The 23,738-nt window shown below is 45.7% G+C and overlaps 1 protein-coding gene and 1 pseudogene across 15 annotated transcripts in view; one reads left to right on the top strand and one right to left on the bottom strand.

The window, feature by feature from the left end:
* CASK (calcium/calmodulin dependent serine protein kinase) overlaps positions 1-16,635 on the top strand; it is a 389,881-nt gene extending 373,246 nt beyond the window's left edge. For 9 of the 15 annotated variants that reach the window (XM_073799304.1, XM_073799307.1, XM_073799309.1 and 6 more), the window contains 4 exons: positions 895-1,097; positions 11,158-11,241; positions 11,760-11,885; positions 14,653-16,635. In XM_073799304.1, the coding sequence (XP_073655405.1) occupies positions 895-1,097; positions 11,158-11,241; positions 11,760-11,885; positions 14,653-14,829 (590 nt within the window). In that variant the 3' untranslated portion in view covers positions 14,830-16,635. The remainder of the gene's footprint in view (positions 1-894; positions 1,098-11,157; positions 11,242-11,759; positions 11,886-14,652) is intronic. The other 6 variants (XM_073799310.1, XM_019943592.3, XM_019943593.3 and 3 more) reach the window with 1 other exon arrangement.
* Positions 4,471-10,723, bottom strand: LOC141277642 (adenosylhomocysteinase pseudogene; annotated as a pseudogene).
* Positions 16,636-23,738: the final 7,103 nt, after the last annotated feature.

Genomic DNA, 23,738 nt, shown 5'->3' on the forward strand with positions numbered 1-23,738 from the left:
TAGGTCAGGGGTCAGCAAACCTTTTCTGTAAAGGACTAAACAGCAAATATTTGAGGATTTGAAGGCCATATGGTCTCTGACACAACTGCTCAACTCTGCCATTGTGAAAGCAGCCACAGACAATATGTAAACAAATGAGCATGGCTCTTTTCCAATAAAACTTTATTTACAAGAACAGACAGTGGGCCGTATTTGGCCTACAGGCCCTAGTTTGCCAATTCCTGCTTTAGGTCTTTCCTAACTATTATGGCCATATCTGGCTATGGCCATTATATTTTCAATATGGTATCCCTTTTGCTGTATCCTGACATTCTCCTTTTGCATGATGCTGTATACCAGCACTGTTCAATAGAACGTTCTCTCATAATGACAGCATTAGACATCTGCACTGTCCAGTACAGTAGCCATTAACCACATGTGGGTATTGAACCCCTGAAATGTGGCTAGTGAGACTGATGAACTGAATTTTTAATTTTATTTAATTTTAATTTACTTAAATTTAAATAACCATATGTGGTTTTCCATTTTTTTAAATTCTTCTTGTTTCCTTCTCTTAAGACCTAACTGCATTAAGGCATAGAGTGAGTTATGTTAACCCTGGGTCATTTAGTGTCTTTCCCCTGTGGTGACCCATGAAGGGATGAAATAGATCTCACCTAAACACAGAAAGATTCACCAAACCAAACAACTAACCAACTACTGTGGTCCGATGTCACATAAACAAATATGACTTCTAGAATTTAGTTCTACAAAGCTACTGGGGGTGGGAACAGGGCATGAGACATACTACAGAATCCATAGCTTTTAAGAGGAGATTGAGTCTGGGTAGGTCCATTGGGAGCATCAGCTCATAAGCTCAGCCTTTTAAACCTCTCTTGACATGTAACTTTGCAGACACCACCAGACCTCCAAAGAAAGATGAAGAAAATGGAAAGAACTATTACTTTGTATCTCATGACCAAATGATGCAAGACATCTCTAATAACGAGTACCTGGAGTATGGCAGCCACGAGGATGCAATGTACGGGACAAAACTGGAGACCATCCGGAAGATCCATGAGCAAGGGCTGATCGCAATACTGGACGTGGAGCCTCAGGTAATGCCTAGCCAACCCTGGCGCCCTGTCGTCCTGCCTGCATGCTAAGCTCAGGTTCTGAAATGAAAAATGGCATCAGAACATCACAGGTCACATAATAATTGAATAGTAAGCTACAGGAAAGTATCGGCAATGAAGGCACCATGAGCTAACCGTCTAGAATGCAAGCTGACTAATCGTTGCACTCAGGGCACACACAGTGTATTTAAGAAGTAGAGACTGTTCTCTTATGAGATTCGGTATACTCAGAAGCTCAATAAAGTGCCCAGTCGGGTCTGTGCCTGCCAGAAATCCTACAGGAGTCTGACTCAGGATGAGACTCTTGGCGCTTTAACACAGCAGCCACCTTTCCTCTCTTGGTACAGCTCACACTAGACCATCAGAGTCTTTGCCAGCATCTTACGTTAATCGCCAGCAAGAAATTTTGATCCTGGGGCCTGGGTCCGAAATACAGCACCAGCTTTATGAATGCAAGCATGAGCGAGCCCCAGGGGATGCCAGGCAGAGCAGGGATAGAGACCCGTGGTGGTTCTTAGCCTCTGCCATCTCTTTACTGAGGGACAATGCCTGACCCTGAGCTAAAACTAGGAGGCATATGGAGAACTTGGAGAGGACTCAGAGCTAGACGCAGAGACGATTAGATGATCTGCAGATACGTCCTACACTAGAAGCAATAGAAATTGTTAAACTTGAAAAGGAGAAAGCCAAAGGCCTTACATCAAAAATGCTAACAAGCTATTTTTCACCTCTGAGGACAACCTAAGAAGAAGTGGGACTCAAAGCCCAGTAGGAAGGATTTGGGAGTTGTAGACATCAGGGCAGGTTACCAGAGAGGCTTGTGGATGCCCGTGTGACTCCCAGGCCTCCCATTTCTAAGACCAACCTGTACCAAAAATCCCTTATCACGTACAAATAGAATCAGTATACCACCTGCTGAAATGGTAGACCAGCTCCCCTCAAGCAGGCTCCATTTCATCAGAGGGCCTACCTGGCTACCCCAGGCAGGGAAGATCCCTGTTCAAGGGCCACTGTATGAAACTTGGTCTCCTAGCCATCCCCGAAGGGAGGACGGAACCGGCTTAGCCAGGGTCTGTGTGACTTGGGGCCTGATCGCTCAGTTACTTGGCTCCAAGATCCTAACATCAGGGCCAGTGGCTTCACCCATTTCCATGTCACAGCACCTGATGGGGTTCTTGAACTTGGAATCTGGTTAAGGGGCTGGGGAGGAAAGCAACATTAGGGTGAACACTATACAGTTTACTTAACAATGAACTTGGATCTTTATAGAACTAAATATATGATGTGTAATGCAGATGGATTTTTGTTTAACTACTAATCCCTCCTTACTAGGGATTGGAAAAATCTTCTGGCCAGGGGTGGCTAGAGGAAAAGTCTCAACCCTGGTCCTGGTCTTCGACATCCTCTCCTTGGGTTCCACACTGGTCTTCACCTGAACGTCGTTTTCTGCTGGTAGCAATGTCTCTAGCAGTATGCTGGCTGCGGGGCTCCTCAGACCCCCTCTGCATTACCTCAGTCCACTTTCCAGGGCTTTCTGCCTCACCTGCTGCCGCCACCACCGCCGCTATTGCTGCTGCTGCCCCACTCCTGGCGTCCAGCTCTCCCCATGCCCAGCCCAGCCCAGCCATGCACTGCTCTGCACTGCTGAGCGGGAGATACTTCTCTCGGCCTTATCAGGCTGCCCACAGCAGTCACTTTCACGTGTGGCACTGGGCACCAGAACACCCCTCGGCCTGGCCTGGGCATTTTCCCTGCTCCCTGTCTGCTGGAGGGCTCACTGCATTCTTCTCTCCTGCTTCCTCTGTCCCCTCCTCAGAACCGTGATCTCTCGGGAGAGATAGGGATCCTGTTCTCTGCCTGAGCCTCTTAGGGCCCGTGGCCCTGGGGTCAGGTATCACCCGGATCCTGCTCCTCTAGTTGGTCTGCTTGACCACTCTGGTCCCAGGCTCTCCTGCCCAGTGCTCCCAGGCCTAGTCCTGCTCTCACACCGGCCACTGCATCCAGCGGTCCAGCTACAGGTGCCCACAGGCTCTGCACCGCTTGGGCTTCTCTGCCTTCGGCCCACTCTCTCCCCAGGCTGGACAAGGCCCGCACCCTGCCTTCAGGATGCCCGGGGCCATGACCAACTTGCTGTCAGGCAGGTGCTCGTTGCTCCAGGGAGGCTCTCCTCCTTAGGACCTTTTCCCACCCCGGCCCATTTGATTACCTGCTGTACTGTACCTCAGACAGTTTGCCTCAATCAGCGTGTATTAAGTACTTGATATATTCTAAGCATTGTGGCATGAGCTAAGAATACAAATAAGGCAAGCTGGTAAGGGTGAAATTCCTTCCTCAGTGTTCATCAAAAACTCTATGACAGAAGTGCCATGTGGCTTTTTTGTTTGTTTGTTTTTGGCTGTGTTGGGTCTTCGTTTCTGTGCGAGGGCTTTCTCTAGCTGTGGCGAGCGGGGGCCACTCTTCATCGCGGTGCGCGGGCCTCTCACTGTCGCGGCCTCTCTTGTTGCGGGGCACAGGCTCCAGACGCACAGGCTCAGTAGTTGTGGCTCACGGGCCCAGTTGCTCCGTGGCATGTGGGATCTTCCCAGGCCAGGGCTTGAACCTATGTCCCCTGCATTGGCAGGCGGATTCTCAACCACTGTGCCAGCGAGGGAGCCCCCCATGTGGCATTTTTAAAAACCCTCTCATTGCTGACACCACTCCCACTCTGTGTGGACCATAGAAAGCCCCACCTAACACTGGGGTTCAGCTCATTTTTTTTTTGTTAGGCACCAAAATTTTTATTAACCCACCTTCTTGCTCTCTTTTGACATTATAAACCAAATTAATCTCTTTTTGACCCAGAGTTGTGATGGGAACCATCAAGTTACAATGTGCTTTTGCGTTTCTTTGGCCCCTCTCAACCTCTGGCTATCACTTCTCTCGTGCTTTCTTGGCTATCCCTTAACAATATATTCCAACCCCTGTGAAATAGGGACTAAAAGTACCAACCTCATGGTTCTGAGGTTTAAGAGAATGCCAAGCACTAAGCCGGGCTCTCAGGAGCATTCAATCGCCAGCAGTTCCTCCACACCCTTTGACATAGCTCCTTCTCATCTGTCATGGGCTGAGGAACCGACGAGCCTGTAAACCAAGAACATGGGTATAAAGTCCATAGGCCAAGTGAGGGCCTGGATGGTAAAGTGCGTGGGCTTTGTGAACACCACTGCCAACTTCCAGCCTAAGGAAGGACTGAGTGAGCGGTTCCAAAACCCCTGAGCTCATGGTTCCCTGTGGGTAACTCCCATGTATCTCTATCATGACCAGGGCTTGAGGAGGGACTTCTCAATTCCCCCTGCCACACTTGGAACAGTATGAGGGATGCAGCAGAGGCCAAAGACTGACTAGCCCCAGGGAGTTGATGGGGAACATTATCAAACCAATCTCAAAGGTGGTGCCATTTGCTCTTGGGGAGGAGAGGTGGGACCCAGGCAAGGACAGCAGCTGGAAGGCAAAGGGCGGGCCTGGTTCTCAATAGCGGTAGTGATCAGGTTTGAAGGGGCCATCACGGGACATGCCCAGGTACTGGGCCTGCTTCTCAGTCAGCTTCACATTCAGCTTGCCCAGGTGGGCTTCAGCCACTGCTTCATCCAACTTCTTGGGCAGAAAGTGGACCCCGACAGGGTACTTGTCTGTTAGAGCTCAATCTGCGCCAGCACCTGGTTGGTGAAGGAGTTGCTCATCACGAAGCTGGGGTGGCCCATGGCGCAGCCCAGGTTGACCAGCCGGCCCTCGGCCAGAAGGATGATGCAGTGCCTGTTCTTCAACAAGTAGCGGTCCACCTGGGGCTTGATGTTCACCTTCTCCACAGCGTTCTCATTCAGCCACTTGACATCAGTCTCCACGTTAAAGTGTCCGATGTTCCACACAATGGCGTCATCTTTCATCTGTTCAAAGTGCCGGCCGAGGATGATGTCGATACAGCCCGTGGTGGTGACAAAGATGTTGCCCTCCTGACAGGCCTCATCCATGATGGTAACGTCATAGCCCTCCATGGCAGCCTAAAGCGCGTTGATGGGGTCAATCTCCGTGATGACGACGCGGGCCCATCTTATACAGGTTGTAGACCCCCGTTGTGGTCTCTCCGGAGATGCCTCAGATGCCTGACAAGGAGCTGTGGGTACTTGGTGTGGATGAGGTTGGTGAGGTCACCACCATCGTCCAGAATCATGTTGAGGGGCCCATCCTTGAAGTACAGTATCTGCTCAGTGCACCACAGATACTCCTCGTCCGTTTCACCCTTCCAGGCGTACACTGGAATGCCAGCCTTGACAATGGCAGCTGCTGCATGGTCCTGGGTGGAGAAGATATTGCAGCTGGACCACCGCACCTCAGCACCCAGGGCAATGAGGGTCCCAATGAGGACAGCTGTCTCCACGGTCATGTGCAGGCAGCCGGCAGTGAGGGCGCCCTTCAGTGGTTTGGAGGCCGAGTACATCTCCCACATGCACGTCAGGCCCGGCATCTCATTCTCTGCAAGGTCCAGGGCCTTGCATCCCCAGGCGGCCAGGCTGATGTCAGCGACTTTGTAAGGCAGCTTGTCTGACGTGCTGGCGGCATTTCCGCACAGAGTGATGGACACGGGCGAAGGGGGCCGAGCCTCAGGCTGGGGATAGGCGCGGGGCGGGTGGCGCCGGGCAGGGCCAGCTCATTTAGTTTGTGCCGTCTTAATTAATTTTAGATAGTTGAGTCCAAACCAAACACATGTCTAATTATACTGTATAAGATGTTGTGGTTCAACTTTAAACCTAAGGGACTATCCTAAAGACTTTAAACCAGAAGAAAATGAGTAACCTGGCTTCTTTTAAAATAATGAGAATAGACTGTGTTCCTCTATATTTTGCCAAGCATTAGTACTCCTTACCTAATCCTTGTAACACCGAGCTAGAGACATCAGTATCTACTTTTGAGGATGAAGAAACCAAGGCTTAACGTAATTTTCACTTGAACAGTCTTGGTTTGGATTTGGGGGTTTTTGTTTTGTTTTGTTTTTACAGTAAATCTTAGACTCCTTTCACTGTACCATCCTAGAAGAGTTAACCCTGTTTAATCCTTAAGCTGGTGTGCCTTGTATGTATGTAGTAGTACAATTTAAATCTTTATTTTAACATTTAGAAAAATCTGTAAGGCGGTCAAACCTGAGGAAAGCTATAGAGCTGACTTCTCATAAAGCCATGGCTCAGAAAATAATCTATGTCCCTAAAGCTGGAACTATAATAGCTCCAGTGTGTAATCAAAACAATTTTAGATTTTAATTTTATTCTGATTTGTCCATTTGCAGCATTAAAGAGTTGACAGTAGCAGAATATTTGTGGCTTTGCTTCTGCCCCCAGAGGGAAAGGTTGTCATCAAGGGGTAGGTACAGTCTTGTTAGGAATCTGTGCTTGGAAACAACAGCCATGTTTTAAACTAGAGGCTGTTTTGTGAAGTCAGTTGGCTCTCTTAAGATTGTTTCTGGGGTCACTGTGTTCTTCCTTAAGCCCTTAGACCTTGGTGCAAAATGACTCAGATGCTTGCCCTTTTTAATTTTGCAAAAAAACAGATAAGTCTTAAAGATGTCTGCTTCTTAGATACTTGGTCAAATGAGTTTTTATTCCTTGAGGGTAGTAACCTGACAATTATTGGCCATAGATGAGCCATTAAATCAATTTATCTCCAAAAGAGAACTTTAAATGTTAAATTAATGCTTCTTTGGCTGTTTGAACCCAGTGTATTTTCAGTGATCTTTCTAGACTCTCTCTCCCCTCTCTGGGATTCAGAAAGAGATATTTGCCTGTAAATATTAACAAATTTGTGTCTCATCTTAAAAGTCAAAAAGGAAGTGGTTTTAGAGATCATCTTAAAGCCACCTATTAGTGGCCTGAGGGAGGGGAATCCTTGTGAAGCAATTCCATTTCCTGTTCCTAAACTTCAGGCAAGCTGAGTCTGCACACGCACGCACGCACACACACACACAAAAAAAAAAAACTGGCCCCCACTTGAGACCCATAAGTAGAGCAGAGTATGGGGACAGAGGCCTTCGAGAAAAAAATGAGGACATGTGTGGTGACTCTGCTGAAGATAAGAGGGAGACTAGACAAGAACATCTCAGTCAGGATTCTAGGCATCGTATAATCTTTGAAAGTACAATAATATAGGAGAGAAACTCAAAGCCATGAAAAGGAGGAGGAAGCAAATATATTCAGTACTAACCACAGAGACTACTGTAGTTAGTTACTGTGATAAACATGAAATTTGGCTCTGAACTTCCTGGCAACCAGGACAAAGAGGAGAATGTCACGGATCACATAATTCTCATCTAATAGAAGTATGTCAGTTCTTTCCTTGGAGTTAACTACTAAAGGAATATAACCTGATTCTTAGACATAAGAGGCATTTGGTGGTGTGGTGAGTACAGTCTTCCTGGACAGTCTCATGCAGTAGGTGCAGAATGACCTTCGTGTTTTCGTGGATAAAAACTAAGGGTGTGAATGCCGTGCAGAGAAGGGTAATCCGCAGGGAGCTAACGGTTGCCGAGTCGTGTGTTTTCTGGTGTAGAATAGAATAGCAGGCTAGAACTGAAAATACTCAGAGAATTGGGTGGCTATCAGGCTGCAGTCATTGAGTGGAGAAAAGACCATTTCACGACTGGGGTGGCATTCTCGACTTCATCCGTGGGTTGTGGCTGTGTGGACTTCCATCTGGCACTCAGAGTAGCTTCAGCGATGGAAGCAAGGGTAGGGACTGTGCCTTAGGATTTTTTTTTCCCCATCTAAGTTGCCCAGAAGGTGGCTCTGGGTGGATGTGGGATGATGAGGAAACCTTATGTGTCAACTGACCCTGGAGTCACCTGAATTATGAGCACAGGAAGGATAGAAAAAGGCCCAAAATAATATTCACAAAAAGGACAGTTCTAAGTGAAGATCACTGTTAAGCTCGATTGAGCTATATACAGAGTTTTTCATGATGGTTGTTCCTTGCTAAAATCTTCAGTCACAAAAGGATTCGCAAGGAAATGCCAATTGCCTCTTTCAAAAATGAACATATAGAAGCTTGAAGAGCTCTCCCATGGGGAATCTGAGCCTGTGACTTTCACAATTAAAGCAGTTTGAGGGCAGGTAAAACAATGTGCCAGGCTCCCTTACCCCACAAGGAGAAACTGTAACTAAACAAGAGGAAAAGACAACCCTCAGAATGGGAGAAAATATTTGCAAACGAAGCAACTGACAAAGGATTAATCTCCAGAATTTACAAGCAGCTCATGCAGCTCAATATCAAAAAAATCAAACAACCCAATCCAAAAATGGGCAGAAGACCTAAATAGACATTTCTCCAAAGAAGACATACAGATTGCCAACAAACACATGAAAGGATGCTCAACATCACAAATCATTAGAGAAATGCAAATCAAAACTACAATGAGGTATCACCTCACACCAGTCAGAATGGCCATCATCAAAAGGTCTACAAACAAATGCTGGAGAGGGTGTGGAGAAAAGGGAACCCTCTTGCACTGTTGGTGGGAATGTAAATGGATACAGCCACTATGGAGAACAGCACGGAGGTTCCTTAAAAAGCTAAAAATAGAACTACCATACGGCCCAGCAATCCCACTACTGGTCATATACCCTGAGAAAACCGTAATTCAAAGAGTCATGTACCACAATGTTCATTGCAGCTCTATTTACAATAGCCAGGACATGGAAGCAACCTAAGTGTCCATCAGCAGATGAATGGATAAAGAAAGATGTGGCACATATATACAATGGAATATTACTCAGCCATAAAAAGAAACGAAATTGGGTCATTCGTAGAGATGTGGAGGGACCTAGAGTCTGTCATACAGAGTGAAGTAAGTCAGAAAGAGAAAAACAAATATCGTATATTAACGCATATATGTGGAATCTAGAAAAATGTTACAGATGAACCTATTTGCAGGGCAGGAATAGAAAGGCAGACGTAGAGAACAGATGTGTGGACATGGTGGCGGGGGAGGGTGAACTGGGCGATTAGGTTTGACATAAATACACTACCATGTGTAAAACAGATAGCTAGTGGGAACCTGCGGCTCAGCTCGGTGCTCTGTGATGGCCTAGTTGGGTGGGATGTGGGAAAGGGGAGGGGGATGTGTGTATACATATAGCTGATTCACTTCACTGTGTGGCAGAAACTGACACCATTGTAAAGCAAGTGTAGTCCAATAAAAATAAATAAGTAAAAAAATAAAATTCAGAAACATAATCCTAGGAAAAGTGAGTCTTGCACTAAACAGGAAAGTCAAAACCTTTACCAACCAATTTGCCTCTTACATGCCTTTATATTCATAGAGGCCAAGAGATTCTCTTCAGCCATGAAGGCACAGTGCCCTCTAGTCAAACCTGCCTCAAAAGGCAAAATAGACTTTGTGTGAATTATATGTACTGCTTTTACATTTTTGTTTGGTCAAAAGACTATTTCTGCCAGGTGCCATCTGGGGCATGAGGAGGACAACTGAACAAGACGCAGCCCCGGCCCTCAGGAAGCTTAGCCGCCAGCATTCAGGCACTTGCATTTCCAGGGTGGCGGGCACTACAGGTGCCTAAGTGTGGGTGTGTCAGGAGCATAGCGGCAGGGCGCCTGACTCGGCTCAGAGCCCATAAAGGACTTTCCAGAAGAAAGAACGCTCAGCCAAGCAATAGGGAAAGTGGGGAGGGGGACGAGGGGATGGGACGTCCAGGCGGAGGGAGTAGGAAGACAAAGGCTGGCCCTTTCTGGAACTGAAAGTACTTTCGGCGGGGCCAGTCCATGGAAGGGAAGAGACAGAAAGGTAAGCGTGGGCCAGCACATGAGGCAGGGATCTGACATTTATGCTCAGGAGGGTACATTTTATCCCAAGGCCAAGAAGGAGCTCCTGAAGGGCTTGGAGTGGAGGAGTGATGGAATGGGATTTGCAGTTCCAAAAGACTGTTCTAGTGGCAGGGTTTAGTAGGATTGGAAAGCAGCAAAACTGGAGGCAGAGCACCCAAATTGCTACTACAGCAAACCAGACACAAGAGGGAGGAATAGGGCAAAGCAAACAATTGAAAGGCTATTTACAAAGCAAACTGTGTGGCTAACAGACTAGACATGTTAAATTCTTATCTAAAGGGCCGCAAGATATTTACCCCTGACGCATACGAATTAATTACATGTCAGTCATTTGTGAACTGTGTGCCTATGTTGGGTTTTGTTGCGGGCTTGGGGGTGTCCTGTCCTAGGGGAGCAGCAGAAGCAGCAACCCCTTATCAGAATCAACTCCCACAGCATCAGATGCTGGCTTTGCAGTATGTCTGTGCAAACTAGTAGCTTGCAGTTAGAGGTTTCTGTTACCTTGAAATGGAACTGAAAGGGGCCTCAGAGGTCCCTCTCCCTTGAATGCTGCATCTTCTCATGGGCCTACAAATTGCCCACAGCCATACGGCTTCTATAGTGGCTCCAGGCTCCATCCCTGGACAGAGTGTGTCATCCCTATGAGTCCCACAGAGGAGAGGGCTTTCCTCAGGACAACTCAGAAGGCCTATGTCAGTGCGAACACAGCCCTCGCGGTCACAGTGGCCATGATTTGCTCTCCTCATGAGCAAACTGAAATTTGAAATGTGGTGTAGTACACTCTGGATAAGTGCTGAAGCCACCCTGCTGGTCCGAGTCTACCCCGAAATGCATTTCCTAGGAATTAAAATTCAGGCTACAATTAATAACCAGGTTTAAATGAACATTAACCAACATAATCAGTGTTCACGTTTCTGAAGAAAAATAAGTCGGATTGATTCATGAGATTCATAAGAAAAACGTCCAGTTTGTCAGCTTTTATTTGCCAGTGGCTATTTTCCATCCTTTGGATGAAAAGAAGTAATATAAGTTATTTACAAAGTTGGTAAATTTAGTAATATCTTGCCAAAAATTTGAATCAAGGGCTTTTCCAGTTGTATAATTTTCTATGAACTCATTTGAATGTTGCATTAGTTATTTCTCCTTTTAAGTCTCAGTTTTCTTTTTTTTTTTTACACAGGCACTGAAGGTCCTGAGAACTGCAGAGTTTGCTCCTTTTGTTGTTTTTATTGCCGCACCAACTATCACTCCAGGTTTGAATGAGGTAAGAATTAATCAGTTTTTCCTCTAATCAGCATTCCCCCCGAGTAGGGATGCATTTGTGTGTGCATTCCAGAGCAAAGCCCCATCTCATTAAGACAACTAAATGAAGCTCTGCTTTGTTTTCCATGCTGGCCAGTAAGATTTCCAGAGCTTGAGGTCCTCTTTCAGGAGTAGGAATTACACACCACAGCGAGGTGTGATTCTTCTGAGATCAGAATCATTAGGCAAATGTAAGCTTTAGTCTCCAGTGCAGTCCCCGCCCCGGGGGCCTTATCCATGGCCTTGTGCATGGGTCTGCTCCTGCCCTGCGGGGCTGCCAGCCCCTCCTCTCCTGATAGCGACTGTGCTGAGAGCTCTGGGCCAAGAATTGCCTTGCCTGGGGAGAACTAGAAGGCATCCACCTCCTTGGCTGGGCTGCCCAGACTCCCCTAGGCAGCCTCCAGAGTGGAACCCGTGCAGAATCTCTACCCAGGCCCCTGGAGACTACCAAACCTGGAAATGAGCTCTGTCCCCTCTCAGGCCTACTCAAGTCAGCAGCCGCCACGGAGATGGTGCCCGCGAGGGTCGGCAGCACCATCTAGAACCAGGCTGGCTTACACAGCCTTCTATTGCTGGGCAGATAAGAAGGTAGTTATGGAGTGTCTGGTGAGTATATTGCTGCTTATCTGCTGTAGGGTCATTCTTAAGAGGAAACTCTACACAAAGTTTTCCTGAAGGCCATCACTTCTGCAGGGTCTAGAAATCACCAGGACGCTCTTGGCACTGTTCAGTTAACAGTGGCCTAGACTCACCCCAGCTTATGACAGTAAAATCAAGGCTTGGAGATTTTCACTTTAAGGAAAATTAAATATTTAGATTTAAGGAAGATTAAAGAACTAGATTTCTATGTCACTCATATTTTTCAGTCATTTTTTGTCATTTCATTTGCAAAAGATGTATTCCTTGGTAAATTCTACTTCTCCATCTTATTTAATACACAAACATGTTTGAAACGCCACATTGTGGTTAGCTCTTATCCTTTGGTTACCATGTATTTTTCTTGAATTATCATCTTTGTTTTTGTTTTTGCCTATTTTCCTGCCCTTTTACTAATTTTCCATAGCTGCCAAAATGGTGCAGAAAATTGCCTGTAAGTACCAGCTAGGAGGTGATGAAACACAGCCTCGTCTCCTTTCATAGATTTAGAATGTAGACATTTTGTTCCCACAAATCCTTGCTTTTGCTGTTAGAATAAAGGCATTTTGTTTTCACTGAGTTAAACCCTGCTCACATGTAAGTCAAGCCTGCAGACAAGCTGTTGTAGAGGAAGAAACTGACAAACATGGCTTCATCTTATAAGATCCTTAAGAGGGAGCTTTATTTTTTTGTGTGTGACGAGAACTGCATTAAAAATTTGATGCTCTCAGCCATAAATTTTCTTGAATGTTTTCATCAGCCCAGCTTTCTGAGCAAATTATAAGCTCTGCTAGTGGTTCTTGAAGCCCACCCAGGACTGTATATTCCAATAGAATCCCCTAGCCCGGAGAGTGACGTGGTAGGAATTGCTCCTTCTCGTACTGGTAGGAAGCACTCCTGTCTTTGGGTGAATGCATGTTTCCTAAAATGGGGCTTTTGCTTTGTGTTTATTGTAAAGCCACAGTGAAAATACTATGCTTTTTAAGTGCAAGCAGAAAGTGTGTTGATATGACCTTAGAAGGTGATGATTAACTGAGGTCTTATCTACACTGAAGTAGTTAACACCTAACATTCAAAGCATGCCATGTCCTGCTTTGAAATTCCGGTAGATGACAAAGCAGGTTAGGACACTCTCATTTCAGAGTGTCCTGATAGAAAAGATTGAGTCCCCAACTTTTCTGGTGTCTGTCATCCCCACTGTGGTGCTGTGATGGAATCGAGTGTTATTATTTCACCTCGAATCCCCTTGCCAGAGGGCTGCACCCACAGGCTGAGGTTCATCAGGAAGAGTCTCTTACGAACAGATGGGCCTCCGAGAAGAGGAGGGCTCCTAAGCCAGCAGTGGGTGCCAACAGCTCCCAAGTCCCTGAAGGCACCGCACCTTTTAGTTTCTCTGGAGATCTGTCTCTGTCATCATGGGCCCCCATTTCCTAGTAGACTTTCTCTGTCTCTTGACTATAGATTTAACACTCATCAAATCGTATAATGGCCAGTATTAGCCAAGTGCTTGTTCTTTCGGTAACATTTATTAAGCACTTACTATGTATAAGCCACAATGCCAAGTGCTGGGCACAGCAAGGCAAGTTTGAGCTCTAGTTGGGGAGAGAGATACTAATCAAATAAACAGGTATTTAATTGTATGTGTGTGTGTATATATATATATATATATTTCAGACTCCACCCAACAGCTCAGCTATCTAGTCGGTTACTTTGACTTAATTTGAACTTGCCCATTAAAAGTTCAGCATAACAAGATCTGACCCGTGAAGATGCAGAGGCAGACTTTCTGGTGGCCCTTAAGAGATGCCCATCTTGAAAGAACTGCCATCCTGAGGCTCTTTGTAGTGCGCTGCAGGAGTTGAGGGAAAGCCTTTACTGCCGCGAAGAGTTCAGTAGCTGCTTTTCCTTCAGAGTTGTTTCCATGAGAGATGTAAGTACTTACGAACAGTGATATTTGGCCATTTCCAGTGCAGACCAATGTGAGGGGATTCATCAGATGCCAGCTGCTGTTGTATCTGGGAAATGGCCTTATTTCATCCATTATTTGTAACATCCAAAAAGCTTTGCCTCTGGCATCCACCGCTGTTGAGTGAGGGCCATTATATGTAACTGAATTCCTGGAACATAATGAACCTCTAAGTAGAATAGAGAAAAGTACAACTTAATTTGTTGTCCAGAGGCAGGGGCTTCTTGGCGCAAACACAGCTGGGCTCTGGGGCCTGGCGCAAGCAAGTGCAGAGGACCAAGGGAAGGGGATGCAGGGCTCTGACCTCGTCCGTCCTCTGAAGCCCCCCCCCACCCCCCGCCAAACAGGAGAGTGGCTTGAGGTGAGGCGGGCCTGGGTCAGAGGAATGAGGACAGAGCGGCTCGACTCTGACAGTCTGTCCCCACTGACCCCAGGGCAGACACTGCTTGGCCGGGCTGGGGTGATGTGTTTGCTGAAGAGTGTCTGTTTCCTCTGGTCCGTCCGGTTTGGCGTGGAGTCCCCTGTTGCATGGTGAGCAGTCGTGGTTGCAAGCCGTAGTTCTGTGACCCTGCCATCCCAGGGACCGTCATCTCCTCTGTCACGAAGCGGGCTTGGCCTCACGCCCAGATGTGGCACATAAAGGTCTGGCCTTGACTGTTTCTGACATTGGGACGGACAGAAATGTGACATGAGAAAAAAATCCGGCTGACTTTTCTCTTTGCTTTTCCCTCCTCCCACACCCATCCCTACCTCCATCCCATCACCATTTAGGATGAATCTCTTCAGCGTCTGCAGAAGGAGTCTGACATCTTACAGAGAACATATGCACACTACTTCGATCTCACAATTATCAACAATGAAATCGATGAGACAATCAGACATCTGGAGGAAGCCGTGGAGCTCGTGTGCACAGCCCCGCAGTGGGTCCCGGTCTCCTGGGTCTATTAGGCCTCTCCCCAGATATCTGCCGCATAACTGGGAGCCACCTCATACATGGAAAAGCCTCTGTTATCGGCCTTGTGTCAGCAGGTCGTGGTCCCTAGAGACTACCTAGTTGTAGTGTGACCTACATTTATAATTATTGTCATGTCCGAATAGATAGGAGGAGAAAAACAATTACACACTAATTTAAAGAGACAGTATCTTTTTTAATCAGTTCTCCTAAACTTTAATAAAATGTATCTTTAAATGTATGTATTATTCAATCCTTTGGAATGTTATATTTTTGGAAATCATAGCTTTTTATTTCCAAGGCCCCTAAAAACTGCACAAAATAGATGCTGCTTTCTATAATCTATTTTAATAATAATAAACAATGATTCTGTTACCTTGACTGGGGTTGGAACACTACATTCTTTTTAGAGTCTGATTTTATGGATTGGAATATCTTTCTTTCCTTTATTTATTTGAAATAATCAGTCTAGTGATTACAAAACTCATAAATTTTTAAAGGCCTTTTTTTTCCTTTTTTTTTTTTAGAACAGTATTTTTTTTAAGTCCTTTATGTAACATCCAGATAATGTGATACTGTCTCTTTGAAGCACCCTGTAAACCTTTTAGAGATTTGAAGTTGGGTCTTGACTCTTAATGCATGTGGACAGTCGCGAGCGTTTATGCTGTCGGTGTGTCTGTGTTGGACAAAACAATCTGTAATCTACAGCAAAGTACATTCCGTTCACGGGGCACACCCAGGGGAATAAGAATAAAATGCTATTATGACTAAGTTGTAAACCTATGCACATCCCTTGCATTTCGGGCAACTTTATAAAAAACAAACAAAAAGAAACTGATTTTTATTAATAATAATCAATCATGTAGTGAAATGTGTTTGTAATTTTGTCTCAATTTAATTTGTTGTAAGGTGGGAGGGGGAATTGCTGGTTTCACCATTTCAGATCTGTGTTGTCTGAGAGTATTAACGTTTTAATTAAGCAAAGAAATGAGGATTTTTAATATGTATGTAATTGTTTTAAAGCACCCATTTTAAGAGAATATACTGTGCAATGAAGAAACCAGTTTAGGCATTTGCTATAAACTGAATTATTCCAAAAGAATAATCTATAACAGCCCTGTAAATTCCTTTAAAATGATAACTAACAGGACAGTTTGACCAATTTTTTTTAAAATATACTTCCTTTTATGTGTTCAATAATTAAATGCCTTTGGGTCCTTCATTTCATTATAGATTTGTTCAGGTTTACAAGGTGATGATCTTTTAGATTTTATAATCCATTAGATGCTCACTGAAACATCAAAGGCCCAGGAATGACTGACTATCAGTTAGTAGGACAACAAAATACTCTGCACCCAAGGGCCACTAATGTGCACCTGTGCTTTCTCCTTCCTCTTGCTATATCCCTTGGCACAGGAGAATCATGTCCTTGTTGCTTTAGAGACATTAACCATCTCATCACCCTTCCGTGAGGTCACATTCTTCCAATACAGGAGATTCAGGCTGCGGGGGTGGGTCTTCTGACTCTTTGCCAGAGGTCAGTGGAAGGTTTTTCATGAGAGTGTCTGTCAGGGTGTGAAGTGGTTCTATTAACCTGAGATCCTTGAAAAAAATACCATCAAGTTTGCTTCTTGTCGGTTAGATGGCCTCATTGCTTTGTGCCCTGGCAGGATGTGCAGGATGTGTTCTGAGCGGAACAGCTCCTCTATGAAGGACCACACCGAGAAGGCATTTGTATACTCTTTTTAGGGTGTCACCCTCCCCTCCCACCTACTCTTATTAAACAATGCTGATTTTTCCTCTGATGTTGTCCTTTGTGGGTAACCAGATGAGTATACAACTTACGAAGTGCTGAGTAAACTGCTTCTGTTGGGACCCACAGCAGGGTGACCACACCACCAAACCAGAGACACCGTGGATGGAGGGAGAAACCCCAAGAGCTGATTAGGGCTGTGTTAGGACTGATTTAAATCTACCTGATGCCAAGGCCAGGCAGTCATTCCCGTGATGGTACTGGTCACAATCTGGGCTCTTCTCAGTGTGAAACTGCCCGCTCTACCTCTTTTCCAGTGAAGCACAAAGAAGAATACAACTAACACCTGAGAACAGAAGCTCCCTCCCTCTGGTAGAAACCCCACTTGTCCTCTGAGACCAAATCTCCAGAGATGCTCGACGATGCCTGTCTTAAGCCACCCACCATGCTGATGAAGGTGGGTCATGCAGAGGAAGAGAAAAGCAATGCCAGTGTAAATGTCTGGCCCCAGGATTGAGAAGCACTGTAGCGCTCATCCTCTCTCCTCCAACACTTTATGCGTCCTCAGAGAAGCACACAGACAGGCGGCATTCTCACCATTGTGCGGGTGGCAAAATTCCTGCACCCAGAACTCATTCTGTCTAACTTCTCAGAGGTCGTCTGTTCCCTTCCACTAATACACGTCTTCTCTCAAGCAGTGTCTTTTTGACCTAGCAGAAAATACTTAAATTTCTGAATCCAGAGTAATTTCGGTACATTGCTGCTGCACCTCCATTACAGTTGTCCACTAAGCAATCAGAAAATTGCTCAAAAGCTGCTTTACTGTTTCCATTCCATCAACAAAACCATTTTTTTCCTTTAAAAGAACAGAGCGAATGATTAGATTATTAAATCTTAGCACTGATCAACTGAGCCATGTTCTAAGGGCTCTCTTTCCAACCCCATTGCCCGCAGCAAGAAATGGGGTGTTTTTCATATGTCAAATTATCTGTTAAAAAGAATGTCCTGATTTTCTAATCATAAAACGGTTAATTACTTTGCACACGCAGCATGTTCCATTCTAACACTAAAAAGGAAAATGTCAATTTAATTCAGGAAGCTTCCCAGTGTCAAGATAATATGGTAGCTTTTTTAAATGCAATTAAGTGTAACTCCTGTCAAGTGAGATGGTTTAAAATATTTGCTCAGAGAGGAAAAGAAATGGGTGACCTACTTCTTGCAATTTGCATTCAGAAGGCATCTTCTGAGCCCGTCCCATTGGTGGTGGGATGTCAGAAGATGCTGCAAAGCCCTCACCGCACAAAGGGTCAGCACATGCTCCCTTCCCCGGGGCCCATTCCATCTCCCACCGCTGGGGCCAGCCCGCCAGGCCTGGACTCCATGCTACAGTTATTTTTTTAAAGCCTTTGATCTCATTATTGCAGGTGAGGTTTTTTGGTTTGTTTTTAAATCACTTGTAGTTAATCTGTTCGTTAAGGCTTTGAGTTCATTCCTTGAAAAAGTGTAGTCAGTTGAGCCACCCTTGGGGAAACAGAGGTGGAGATGCCCAGCGTGGACACTGCCCCTTAAGGACAGGCAGCCCAAAACAAACGCTCTTGTCTCCCACTGATATCCTTTTCTTCATTTCAGGTCAATCTCTTGGGGCAAAGAGAACATGCCACTAAAGCTAGCAAGAACATTTCTTGATTAATAAATTCTTAATTTTAACACCTCCCACGCTGTCTCCTTGGAAAGAGGAGAAGGCAACTTGCAATCAGCATTCCAAACAAGCCCCTTCTCATCCTCACCCCTCCTGCTTATTTCCTATCATCAAACTGGTGTGTGTGCGTGCGTGCGCGTGTGTGTGTGTGTGTGTGTGTTGGGGGGGAGGGGCTTGTTTTTCCAGAACTGGACACAGCCTCCTAATTCCATCCTCTTTACAAGGGGTTATGATACCAAGGTCCCCGAGCATTCTTTCTCTTGTTCTGTGCCTCTGATTAATTTTCCTCTTAGAAAGCTCTTTTGCTTCTCACTGCAGCTTGCAGAGGGGCTACAAGCTTGACTCATGAATCGTTTCATTTGGTAGAAATTTCCCACTTTTTCCCCCTTTAGAAGTAAGGTCTTCCTCTACATTTGGTGTCTTCAGTTACAGGACATTGCCTGTAAGGCTCAAGGCTTGGTTGGCTTTGCCCACACCCAGTTATCAGTTTGCCTTAAACTTGGAGCTATTGGGAGTCTCAGGTCTTCCAGCTTAGTGAGTGAAGTTTAGGTGTGACATGCGTCCAGGAAGTGGGAGAAAGGGAGAAAAAGAGTATGTTCACCAGTCCACATCCCTTTATCTGGTCTTTTCTCTGCTACTCTTGGGCTGCAGAAGGTGGGCAGACCTGGCCCATAGAAGGAGGAAGGCCGCACCATCTCTAGGCCAGGCATTGCCAAGTCTTATCTCTTCATGGGGGAGGATAGAAAATCCAGAGCTCCCACCACCCCTCACTAACCATCAGCTCTCTTGACCCTGTGCAAATGGACCGAGCAAAAGAAATTGGGAAGAGGTGTTTGGCACAGGAGACCTCGTTTCTGGCCCCAAGCACAATTCGCTATCTATGTATGCGCAGAAACTTGGAGCTTCGCTGCCATTTCTGTGTTCCTTCCCTTCTCTCCCGCACGTGACCAAAGGAACGTGCCAGTGGTCTCGCCAATAGAGCCCTGGGGGTGACCATCTTGGGACCCAGAGGCCATGCAGTCTCTTCAAAGGAGTTCTGCTTGGGGGTAGAAATAGGTGTTCCTCCACAGTGCGTGGCCCCAGCTGTTATTTTCATTTTCAAGAGACCAAGAATTGGAGAAATCGATTTTCGGTCTCTGCTGTGTCCCTGGATGGCGCCCGTGCAGGCGGTGGGAGGCTATGGGGGCAGCAGGCCCCGGGGCTGATGCGAAGGCCACACGATCCTCACGTGTGGAGGCCACAGCATCATGTTTAATTGCCAGGCAGATGCGTCGCCGTTCAAGCTCAGTTCTGGGGTTGTTTTGCATAAAGTTTTGCCAATGTGTTTTTGTTTGTTTTTTTCTGTATGTATAATTGCCTTTTTATAAAAGGTTTTGAAGTATTGTCTCAGTGATAAAAAGAGAGCAATGTTAACGGTTGTTGTATATTTCACCGTATCCAATTGTAAGTATTTGAAGGGTACAGCGAAGCCTTAGCGTGCAAGAGCGCTTGTGCAGGAGGTGTCCTCTGACACCCAGGAGGTGAGGGGATCGGAAAGTTTCGGATTCTTTGTAAATGCCCCGCTTTTCTTTCTCTCTGTGTGTATCTATTTACATGCCTTAGCACACGCCCTCCCACCCTGATCCCTTTGCCCTGTCGCCAGATCAACCAGAACGCTGGTGCACTGCCGGTACAGGACAAGTCGACAGAACCCTAATCAGTTATCTCTCGTGTGCCAGGGGAGGAAGAGAAACTCCATAGTATTCTTTGTAGAATATACATACCTGTAGGATGCTGTGTAATGGGAAACCATAGAATTGGGCTTTTGTCATTTCAAAGTTGGAGAAATGTATGAATAAAATGTATAAAACACGAAAAGGTAGTTGTCTCCTCAGATTGCAGGCCAAACAGCTTGGGGACAAACCACCGGAGGATCGCTTCCCGGCTCCAGTGTCCACCCTGGCAGCCCGGGTCGTCAGCCTGGCTGTCCAGATTGCATTCTGAAAGCAGTTCAAGCTCAACTACTTGCATTTGGATGCAGATTTTAAATAGCTTCAGTTTTTAAAAAAAAAAAAATCCAAGTTTGACAGCTCCTGGGAACAGACATCCAAATTGATTTGAGTGGTGTAGGCACCCAGCATGGAAAGGCTGTCCCTTGCTTGACATTTGCATAGAAAGCCTCAGGAGGAAGGCTGCTGCCCTTAGTGTTGGGTGATTGGCTTTGGCCTCTGGTCTGTGGTCTGAGATGTCGCCCCTCGTGTGCCTCAGTGACCTGGTTTCCACACTTCCTTCCCGGCCCTGGGCCCAGGCTCTGCCCAAATACAGAACCATGGTGGCTTCAGAAACCCACAGTTGCATGTGTCCAGTGCCGACACACCCAGAAATACCCCAGCCTGAATGTGCTCGCACGGCTCACCCCATTTGTTTTTCTCTAACTGCTCACTTTAAGAAGACGCATATTAAGGAAACATAAACAGGAGCGATTATTTACTTTAGTCAAGTAAACCTCACCCTATCAAAAATACACAGAAGAGCTTAGGTCACATTCAGACACAAGAAATTGAGCCTCTGGCCTTCTGATTCAGGGAATCCCAAGGCATCTTTCTGCAGGCTTCTTACCCTAGATGTACAGACAACCGAAAGCATAATGCTACCATTAAGCTTATTTTCTGCACTTCAGGGCATTGAAGACACATCCAACATGTCATTGGAAATGACTAGAAACATGTATTTCTATATTTTTCACACTTTACAGTAATATTATAAGCTGAATAAATAACACTTGGTATCATTCCGTGACCTGCTGCAGCAGAGCCTGGGAATCTGCGACAAGAACGCAGTGATATTGGTACAGGGTAGTAGACAGTGACCATGAGTTCAAGGTCACCGAGAGTAGTGACCTTGAGTACCCTGAGAGTACCAAGCCCCCTTAAAGGACACTGCAATAGTGCAGCTAGTAACCCAAGGTAGCGTCTGACTTTCTCCAGGAATGAACACACAGGCCACAGGGCCTGCTGTGAAACCCCATGGTCAAGGCGGTGCCGAGCATCCTGCACCCGCTGGCCTGCTCTCTATGCTCCTCCCCTGTCCTCACATTTCAGTGCGTGGTGCCCAGAAACGGTCTGGCCAGAGACTCATTCTTAGGCTAGATCATTAAACGCTTCAAGCGTCTGCTGTTCCCTCTTCACGTCTCAGGAGAGGAGGAGACAAAGCTCCAGGCCCTCGAGATGTTAAACTGAGGCTGGAGATGGGGAAATAGAGCCCACTCACAGGCTGGTCCCACACAAATCAACAGCTTACCACAGGATTTCCCCTAGAACTTTCTAGGGTGGTGGAAATGTTCTATTTCTTACTTGGGGTGGTGGTTACATGGGTATGTGCCAGACACATCGAACCTAGGATCTGTGCATTCTACTGTATGTAAAATATACCTCAGTTTCAAAAAAGAAAAGAGAAAAATCATACGCTCGCCTTCACAGCTGCCAAAAAAACATTTCACAAAATTCAGCCCCCACTTCTAGTTTAAAAACAAACTCTTACAAATAAGATAGAAAATATCCTCAGCAGATAAGCAGCAATTTCAACCCACAGCCAACATAATCCACCCAAAGGTGACACAACAAAGGTATTACAATTGCCATTATCTTTTAAATTATCTAAATAACACATGATCTTCGTAGAATGATTAGAAAATATGGATAAAACAAAAAGGAGACATTCAAGCAGATTCTGCCACTTGGAGACAACTGCTATAAACACTTCTGTGTATCTCTGCCAGGCTAGTATTTTTCCAGGGAAATATACCTCTATATATCTGTATTTTTAATGCAGTGAGGGGGCGTATACGAAACACATACTAAACACACATACTAAAATATTCTCCTCCTGCCATGATTATTTAATATTGTCTTTAAAGCACCACCCAGAAACAGAGCAAAGAAGTATCAGCGTTGGAAAAGATGAGACAAAACTGCATATTTGCTAATCATATCGTCATATATCTTGAAGTACCAATGAGAACAACTGGCGATCCATTCAAGTTAATAAGAAGCAGGTACAAAATCACTCAATGCTATTCTTATATATTAGCAATAAAGTTAGAAAAATTTAATGGTAAAAGTAGATGCCATTCTCCATTGCAAAAAGTTTTTAAAAACCAACAAAATCCATGGGATTTATATGAAAAGATGCACTGAGAATGTAAAAGACTTGGATAAACAGAGAAATGTTTCTGGGTGGAAAAACTAAGTATTTTAATGGCATCATTTTTTTCCAAATTAAGGTGGAAATTTAATACAGCACCAAATCAAAATCCAAACAAAAATGTTGGACCTTTACAAAATGACTATTCATCTAGAAGAATAAACAGTGGGGGTTCTTTTTCCTAATTTTAATTTTAATTAAAGGAAATACTAGGGAAAAGAGTCAAGGAGGGATGAGTAGCTCTTGCAGATTTTAATCTGTTCCAAAGCTAAGACAATTAAGACACCATACACCAAAACGAGTTTTAGACAAAGAACTCTTTGATGAAATGATAGAAAATGAAAAGAATACAGAATTAACTAGTCAGTAAAACTCTGGAAGACAGTAACTTTTTAAGTTTATACAGAAGAAGTCACAAAGCAACTGAAAGATTTGATCCCTTAAAAACATAAACTTTTGGAAGATGGAGGAAGAGTAAGACACGGAGATCACCTTCCTCCCCACAGATACATCAGAAATACATCTACACGTGGAACAACTCCTACAGAACACCTACTGAATGCTGGCAGAAGACCTCAGACCTCCCAAAAGGCAAGAAAGTCCCCACGTACCTGGGTAGGGCAAAAGAAATAAGAATAAACAGAGACAAAAGGATAGGGACGGGACCTGCACCAGTGGGAGGGAGCCGTGAAGGAGGAAAGGTTTCCACACACTAGGAAGCCCCTTCGCAGGCGGAGACTGGGGGTGGCGGAGGGGGGAAGCTTCGGAGCCGCGGAGGAGAGCGCAGCCACAGGGGTGCAGAGGGCAAAGCGGAGAGATTCCCGCACAGAGGATCGGTGCCAACCAGCACTCACCAGCCCAAGAACGTCGTCTGCTCACCCGCCGGGGCAGGTGTGGCTGGGAGCTGAGGCTCCGGCTTCGGAGGTGAGATCCCAGGGAGAGGACTGGTGGCGTGAACAAAGTCTGAAGGGATACCGCAAAAAAAAAAAAAAAAAAAAAGGCCTGAAGGGGTTAGTGTGCCACGGCTAGCCGGGAGGGAGTCTGGTGAAAAGTTTGGACCTGCCGAAGAGGCAAGAGACTTTTTCTTCCCTCTTTGTTTCCTGGTGCGCAAGGAGAGGGGATTAAGAGCGCTGCTTAAAGAAGCTCCAGAGACAGGCGCGAGCCGTGGCTATCAGCACGGACCCCAGAGATGGGCATGAGACGCTAAGGCTGCTGCTGCCACCAAGAAGAAGCCTGTGTGCGAGCACAGGTCACTATCCACACCGCCCCTC

This window comes from Tursiops truncatus, chromosome X (genome assembly GCF_011762595.2).
Source record: "Tursiops truncatus isolate mTurTru1 chromosome X, mTurTru1.mat.Y, whole genome shotgun sequence".
NCBI classification, from domain to species: domain Eukaryota; kingdom Metazoa; phylum Chordata; class Mammalia; order Artiodactyla; family Delphinidae; genus Tursiops; species Tursiops truncatus.